General features: G+C 38.8%; 1 protein-coding gene across 1 annotated transcript in view; it reads left to right on the plus strand.

Annotated features, from left to right (window-relative positions):
* LOC111868075 (eukaryotic translation initiation factor 3 subunit B) overlaps positions 1-8957 on the plus strand; it is a 28440-nt gene extending 19483 nt beyond the window's left edge. The window contains exons 12-13 of the mRNA XM_023858447.2: positions 3913-4021; positions 8602-8957. Of these exons, the coding sequence (XP_023714215.1) occupies positions 3913-4021; positions 8602-8696 (204 nt within the window). The 3' untranslated portion in view covers positions 8697-8957. The remainder of the gene's footprint in view (positions 1-3912; positions 4022-8601) is intronic.
* The last annotated feature ends 202 nt before the right edge of the window (positions 8958-9159 follow it).

The raw sequence follows: 9159 nt of genomic DNA on the forward strand, positions 1-9159 counted from the left end.
AGGTGTCTTACTGTCTATGGATGTACAGGGTGATTCATATAGAACCGGCCCGACAAAATGAGCTGTAATATAAAATATACCATACAGATATTAAAGTAATTTACACATATCTTATCTTGGATTGTGTGCTGTGATCAGAGCAGGTGTTGAAAGTGTCCCCTGTTTTCAAGTAGGCATTAGAAACACTCGCTGTTCAACAGTGAACTCCATGACTGTCTCCTGCACACTGCAGACACGTTTCAGGATTGTCCTTGACCTTGCAGCATAAGGGCTGCCACTTGCCGGATCATGAGCACACCATTCGACTCAGCACGGCCCACGGATTATTATGTCACAATTGTGAGCGGTTATATGCATCACCTGCGGAATTATTAGCAAATTCATTGGGCCGGTTCTATACGATTCACCCTGTAGTTCATAACATATGAATCATCACATGCTCTTTCTTTGTGTGATTATTGTGATTGCATTGGAATGAGATTTGCTCTCAAGCGTCTGGCTCTTCAGATAAGTGCAATATACTGTAGTGCGATGATGAGCAACTTATTTTGCCCAGACATTACATGTGGTGGCAATTATGGCTTAATCTTTTCTGAGTATTACAGTTACTGCATCAGAATGTTGGAAGGGAAGAGTATACACATGTTCCTTAATTTCACAGTAAGCATTGCAAATAGACAGGGAATGTTTAGAGCAAGGTCTCTGAGATAACTGTGTCAGAAAGGAATACAGTTTGGGGTGTGATGTTTTCACCTTATGTTGAGTTAACTGCGTTAATAGGAGTGATGGAATGGCCTCCAAGTCTTCAGTATTGCAACAACTAGTGTATTGCCCGTTGAAAATGGAATGCAGAGTCTTAACAGACTTTTGAACCTCTGTCGCCTTACTGCTTTTCTGTCATTCCGTTTCAGTCCCTTTTATTTGTCCATTCTAGCATCATACCTGTCCCCCTACCTTCCACCTTTCCTTTGTGTTGAAACAGTTGAAGGAAATATCACACCTTAGCCAAACTTTCTAAATTTCAAATGTAAATCTCTAAAAATACTGCACTGACACATGCAATTAAAAATTAATACCGTACTTACGCTTAGAACAAGACTCTTGTTAGTTTTGGAGTGTAATATAACTTTGATTTATCTTATTTTAAAACAATATAGATATTTCTCAGTTTATGCCTGTACAGAGCAACAGTCAACTGTATCAGTGCCATCTGTCAGATGTTGAGAGTACGACATTCTCTGATGATGTGAACAGTACGGATGTGACAGAATTCTCACACCTATTCAGTGATACAATCCATGGTAGAAAAAGAACCCCTTGGTACTGATTACAGAACTGTTACCTTGAGTGGGCTATTATAAAGTAAAGAATTCTGTGTGTTCAACAAGATCTTTGGTATTGTGCTGTGTTTTTGGTAGACATTGGTTGCTGAAAATATGATCTAGTAACTTTCCGGTAATGACACCACGATATGCATCAATCTTTTGTGGTGACACACACTGTAAATGTTCTAGGCACATAATACCTCTGTACTTTCATTGGAAATGACTACTCTGTGGGTTCCAATGAGGACTATATTAGGCATGTGATTACATTCAGCCATTTCGCTTCCCTTGCTTCTTGCTCCCCCTTTTGTAACCTCTTTATCATCTTCTCCAGCTTCATCTTTTTGGTTCCTAGGCACTTTGTAGCAGCAGGCTTGCTCACCCGGTCTGGCATGTTCCTCCCTCTTACACCCTTGTCAGGGGCTACAGTGCCTCCAGAAATTTTGTGCTGTTGTCTGTGTGATTACTGATATACAGGCGGTGACGTGGCATTGCCTGGTATCCTCCGACATGTTTCATGCTCTGGTTTCTGAAACTAATGGGCTTCAGACATCCTGTCATGCTATTAACACCAAGGTTGAAAGGGTTTTGTGAGTTAATATGCTGAATATTCATATTGTACTAACATTTCTAAAGCTGACAGAACATACTACTCAATAGGGTTTTTATGTTCATTGAAGATATGTATATAAATTTTTTCTGTATGTGGGAACAAAGAGAATACACGTTGGCACTGTGAAATGTGGGCTGGAGCCAGTTCATGCATGCCTCTAACATACAGTTAACAGAACTCTTCATTTGTTAGCAGATATGATAGTTATCAGAGGAGAGCAGAGTACAGTATGTGCAGGTTTTCAAATTGGAGAAATTGAAAATTTTGCTACCATTTGGGAAATTGGTGGTCAAAACATGGTAGATGATCTGGGTGGTGTATGGCTAAGAGACACGGCCCATGACCAAGGTGTTTGAGTGGCATCACAAATGCAAGGACAATTCTGATTTGGAATGTAACATATACAGCAGATTGAGATTTTAAAATGTACCTTCAACAAAGGGAAGGAGGCTACTTGTTTGAGCAGCTCAGACACTTCATTGACCGCTGCTACTGTTATCAGTTTAGCTAGCATGAAATTTCGCTTGATAGCACATGTTGCGTAGAATATTGGCAGCGACTAAACAGTTAATTGTTACACATTAATTTGTCACCATTCTCCTCCTCCTTCCTTTTTATTTATTTATTTATTTTTTATTGTTATTGAATAATGCTTATATAGGAAACTAATATTTTACAAGGATGCTCATGTTATCACCACTAGTAATATTGCCTCTGTGTGTTTGTGCATGCTTGCCCAGTTGTATTTCCCCCTCCCCACTTCCCCAATTGCTTTAGCAGAATACCACATATAGACAAACTCACCAGTCTACACACTTCTACCTGAAAAATTACATTACATACATTAAAGATATCAGCAACATCGCCCACAACCACACAGTGTAACAGCCCAAGAGCAGAATTAACATCAGTAATTTAATTAACCACTGCAATAACCTAAAATCAGGAAATACTGACCTTGTGATTGTTTGTAGAGGGATGACTTCAGAAGTACAAGTTTTAGTGAATAAGCCTTTCAGGACTCATTTGAAACTGCATTTGGTTAGGGACTGTATTCTAGTACCACTGGGAGAAGTAGGAGGCCCTTTGTGGAACTGCTGTGCTAGTGGATAAAGGCCATGACATCAGACACCCCACAATTAATGATGTTAAAGGGTTTAAGAAATGTTGTATATCTGATGAAATGGAGGTGGAAGAATGTGGGAATGTGAGACAGGCAACAGGAATGGTGGGCAGAGTGAGGATGATGTAGCTAAGTAAAGGCTAGTGAACTCAAGAAGGAAGCTGACTCGTTAAATTTCATGTGTAATATGTTTCCTACTATTTATTTTCTTTTGCATGTTTGCAGCAGTGGTATAAAATTACTCTTTCTGTGGAGATGTATTTCATACTGCAGGGTCATCGTCCATTTGGTTTAATATGGTAACACACTGAAAAAATTACTAGTGTCATAAATTATTATAGCGAAAAAATTGATTTACTAGAGAAGATTCTTGTTCTGATTTCAGTTTTCAGAATTTTTCCCAGTACTAACTCAGTCTCATCCTGAACTGGAAGTCTTTCTTACACATGTCTACTATATAAGGACAAAGTGCCAGCTTTCAGTCTTCAGTTATAAATAATAATTACATGGCAGCACACATGTACAAGATAAAACCCTATTGAAGAAGTGGTTGATTGTCTTCTGTATATATTGTGTAAAAATGGTGATGTTTGTTGTTGCCAAATTTATCAGTTTGCGACATTGCCCACTTATAATCTACCTTTATTTTTTAATAGTGCGAGTGACGGAAGAATGTACCTATAGCTGGTAAAGTAACATTATTTTGAATGTGAAGGGTGTTGCAGCTTCATTGAATCCTGCTATCATTGTTAATATTTCAAGTGTTACATAAGTACATCTTACGTGCATGGAGGTATTAGTACTTTCATAAATATAGGCATAGAATGTTGAATATGTTTCATGTATTTTAGGAATTGATTGAGAAGCGTGCGAAGCTGATGAAGGAATTCCAAGAATACCGGGCAAAGCGTCTAGAACAATGGCATAAAGAGAAGACACGTCGTCTTGAATTACGTAACAGTAAGTAAATTGCACATACACTTTATTAAAACCGTCACAACACAGCTATATTAAGGTCAGTGCCAAGTTTGGCTCTGCTACATGTTTTGGCTACCAAAAGCCATCAGGCAAATACATGGCCAACATATATACACCACTGAAATGCAGTACTAGTAAAATTGGATACAATAATATTAATTATATTGAAATACTTGGCTTGTTGTTTACATTCCCTACAGAATGGACAATACTTTGTAAGATGAGGCACTGACTGAATAATTAACATTAATATTACTACATCTACATCACGAGCCTCCAAAACAGTTTATTATATATACACAAAATATAGAATACTCCAATTTGTCCATGGGAACAGAACAAAATTGCAAAAACTGATGACTGACTCGATGATATAAAGCATCACTTGAAGAATTTTAATCTTGTTTTATACTATGACTTTCGTTTTATATAATCTAATTTATTGTACCTTAACGCCAAGTATTTTAAGATAATCAATATTATTATATCCAGTGTTACTAGTACTGCAGTTCAGTGGTGTATGTATGTTGGCCATGTATTTGCCTGATGATGGCTTTTGGTAGCCGAAACATGTAGCAGAGCCAGACTTGGCACTGACCTTGATATAGTTGTGTTGTGATGGTTTTAATAAAGAAATTATATATTATAACACAACAGGATGCATGAAATGAAAACTCATGAGAGATGTTTATTCTATAGCTATATTATACAAAGAAATCTGATTTTAATTTTCATATTTAATTTTTCTGTAAGTTTACGGAAGGAAAGTGGATTCATATATCTGGTCTGTAAGTATCTAAACACTGGAGAATTCTCTTAGTCCTTTGGTGGAACTATACTTGCAAGAACAACCAAGACAGCAGTTCTTGTCTGTGGCAAGGGTTTATGAAAGACTGGACTTTTGCATACAGGTTTTTGCTAGTCTTGTCTTGTCATTCAGTCTGTTGACCTAATTCTGTGGAAACTTAAATGATCATGAAGTAATGTACAAGTTTCTTTGCATAACCCTGAATATAAAGCTCTTTCTTTCATTCTTTTGTGAAGCAGACAGAAGGGTGGAGAAATATACATGTTTGTCCTTTGTGAAATTTGAGGTTATCAGTTCAGTGAATATGAATATTATTGTCTTCTGGGATATGATACTGTATTGTTTGCTAGATGGTTGTTAGTGTTTTGGTGGGTTCTATCCTGAAGATGGAGGTAGCAAGTACCTCCAGCTTTGGTAACTGTCTACCAGGTAGAATGTTGTTTCATCCCAGAAGGTGGTTATCGTCATATTTATGCTTTATGCTTATGGTAATAACATTCTCTGGAAATTGTATCTTGTTTGTGTGATCCGCAGAAGTACCTGTTAAAAATGAAAAGTATTGACTCACCAGTCAAATATTATGACCAATTTTTTTCTCCAGGATCTCTTAATGGGCCAGTTAATTGAAGGGTGAATGGGTAGTAAAACACTCACTCAACTAGCAAAATTTAAAAAAAAAAAGTGATAGCATCTTTATAAATTTATTAAAAAACAAATTTGTAGCATATAAATATTCACCTGCCACACAGTAGTTCCCCCAGCTACCACAAATGGTATTACCCATTGGCCTCCCTCATTCAGGCGCCTTTACGAAAGAGGCTGGTTGAATTTGTGATTGTGTTACGGTATGTATATATGAAGTCTTTCACCCATCAGTCTGCCTAGGATAACTTTTGTGCAAGAACTGAAGCAAAAATGTGTTACTTTGACTTTGCATTGTTTTCTTTTTTGGGGGGGGGTTAAGAACTTTTCTCATCACTGGCACACTTCTTTGCACATACGAGGGTCAGTCAAAAAGTTCCCGGAATGGTGGTACAGCACTCTAATGGTAGGACATACGGCAACGCTTATGGAATCACCTTCGAAGTAGGACCCTTGTGCCTGGACTGCACTCACTTGCTCTATCGATCATGCCATTGTTGGAAGCAGTGGTGGAAGGCTTCTTTTGGAATCTTACGGAGCTCAGCTGTTGCATTTGATTTGATGTCCACCATGGTTGGGAAACGTGTCCCCTTGAGGCCCATTTTCAGAGTAGGGAACGTCCAAAAGTCACTCAGAACGAGATCTGGAGAGTACAGTGGTTGAGCGATGACAGGAATGTTTTTCTCGGCGAGGAATTGCTGCACAACAAGTGATGTGTGGCTCAGTGTGTTATCGTGATGCAGAAACTGCTGTCCCTGCCACTTGTCGCGCTGCTTCCTCTGAACTGCATTGTGCAACCTCTGCAAAACTTGCACGTAGAAATGGCCAATAACAGTACCAACTTCTTGCGCCAACTCTGCGATGGTCATTCTTCAATCACATCGAATAACTTGTCGCACTTTCCGGTCATTTCTTCAGTTCTGGATGTCGAAGGTCTTCCGCTGTGCTGGTCATCCCCTAACGTCTCCTGCCCATTCTTAAACTGGGAAAACCAATTGTAAACTGCAGATTTCTTTAGTGCAGTATCACCGTAAACTTGCTGCAGGGCCAATAGCGTCTCTGAAGCAGATTTTCCCAATTTGCAGATGAACTTGATGTTGCTGTTCAAACTGTGACATTGCGCCGAATGACCAACACTCACGTCTAATTCAAACGGAACAGTAATGACACTGCATACTGAAACCTGTCCAGACCTGTTGCGCCTGCGAGCAGACATGCTGAGCTTCCCACCACAACAGTGTGTGCACTATCTTATTGCTCGTTCTCCATCTGCAGGGGAATTCCGGGAACTTTTTGACTGACCTATGTGCATACTATATAGTGGCGAGTTTACTGTCTTGCAGTTGGAAAAACTGGATACAGATGGAAAACCATGGTTGGCAAGGGATTGCTGTATTTGCTTGCTTATTATTTTATCTGCAATAAAATTTCATTATTTTCAAAATATGTAATAACAAGGAAGTCATTTTGATATAGTGTGGGGATGTATTATAATTTAATTATAATTGTGACTATAATTCTTGGAGTTCTAAACGTGCAGATAATGTATTTATAAAACAGTGCCCCCCAGATTTATATTACCAAAATTTACCACTTAATGCAATCTGCAGATGTTTATTTTGTTATCATGGTATTCTTGTGGAGCCTTGGATAGCATAATTGTATGAATGATTGTATTAGGGGTGGGCCTTCTTGGCCCTTGCACCGCGACCTACAGTGGTCTATTGTGCTTTGTATAGCATAGTTGGTATAACAACTGGCTACAGGCTGGATGACCAAGGGGTCGGAGTTTGAGTCCTGGTAAGGTCAATAATTTTCACTTCTCTGCATTGTTGAGACCTGTTCTGGGTTCTGCCCAACCTCCTGTCCAGTGGGTACCAGGGGCAAAGTGACCAGGGTGTGAAGCTGACCTCTCACCTCCAACTAGTGCTGAGGTCAAGGAAACGTGGATCTGTACATCCACCCCCCACATGCCCTCATGGCTTAGTGCTGAATTAGTTAAGCACGGATAACTTTACCTTCTATGTTTTTACCATGGTATTCTTGTTCTTGCAAAAGCAGCAGCGGAAGAAATGAATTTCCTGTTGTATGCCTATACACTTCTTATAGGTGGTCATATATTTTATATTTCATATTCTACTGATAATTATGTATAAATCCAAGTGGACATTGTTTTTGTTAGTTCTACCACTGCCTTGCATCTGACTACAGTGCATGTTAAGTGTACATCTTCATATTTACTAAACCAATTTCTGCCTTCCAGAACTCAGATCTCAACTTTGCCTCCAGATGGCAATAAACATAAGAATATTTCATTTATTTAAAATGTGAAAAAATGATCGATGTTACTAACACATTTTTTTATTATTATTATTTTTATTGCTAGTGGGGTGGGATTAAGTCCCTTATACTGCCGCCACTTCTGGCCTTTTGTACCAGCCCCACATGATAGGTGAGGGTGATTGTGGAGCAATTGGTGGAATGAAGATTGGCAGGGGAAACCGAAGTACTCAGAGAAAACCTACTCCAGTGCCACTTTGTCCACCACAAATCCCACTTGAGCAGACCCGGGATCAAACCCGGGCCGCCGCGGTGGGAAGCCAGTGACTAACCGCTTGAGCTATGGCGCGGCCTTACTAACAGATACTTTGTGACATAGTAAATGAAACAATATTGCCAGTTTATATGTAGATTTTCATGTGCAATATCTTTACAGTGCAGATACTGATGATATTTTGTAAGAATGGTACATATGCGGACAGTCTGTGATGAAACATATAATTATGGCAGAACACTGATTTAAGAGTAGTATGAATAAGGATCTCAGATATGTATTAGACACACAATTTGGAATCCTGTATGCATTGGAGGAGTACAGAATGAATGAATACTGTGTACATTATCATAAAGAAAAGGTTTGAAGTTCTTGTATTTAGTTGGTTGAACGTGATCTACAGATTATGACTTTTATGCGAATATGTTCTGTATAAGTATTTCTTGAGAATTACTGTAAATTATCTTTCTTTTTCAGACATTTACAGATTATGACTTATGTGAATATGTTCTGTATAAGTATTTCATGAGAATTACTGTAAATTATCTTCTTTTTCAGACATTGACACAGATGAGCTGGATTCAGACACAAAGAATGTTGAAGAGGAAGTGGTTGAATTTTTCATCAAGGAAGAGGTAACAGTTATTTCGTAGGAAATGTGTGGTAGCGTTATTCAACTTGTTCTTGGAAATCTCTGCAGTTATTTCATAGGAGAATAAATAAGGACATCAGATATAATTACTGTTATTAATAAACTTTAAACTGATTCTTCAGTGTATATTACTACCCTTTAAGAGCCTAGCAACACCGTATGGAGACCTTTTGTGCCGAGTAGCCGTGCGACACCGTATGGGTACGCACAGTCCATGCGTGCGCACAGTGTTTTAAAATCTAATTTTAAGATAGAAATTCTTGTTCTACTTAAATTATTTTTGGGCACCCGCTTTATAAGTAGACAGTCTTCCCTCCTGCGTCATCTAACTGAATGCAGAGCCCGACCTCGCAGTTCATGCACTTTGTCCGGATGTAACTCCATTTCCCACGCAAAGAGCACACACGACACCTCAGTTTCGTATTAGAGGAAGTCGGTCAGTGATGTCGAGTGGCCTCCTCTAA

The sequence above is a fragment of the Cryptotermes secundus genome, unplaced genomic scaffold (genome assembly GCF_002891405.2).
Source record: "Cryptotermes secundus unplaced genomic scaffold, Csec_1.0 scaffold97, whole genome shotgun sequence".
Lineage (NCBI taxonomy): Eukaryota > Metazoa > Arthropoda > Insecta > Blattodea > Kalotermitidae > Cryptotermes > Cryptotermes secundus.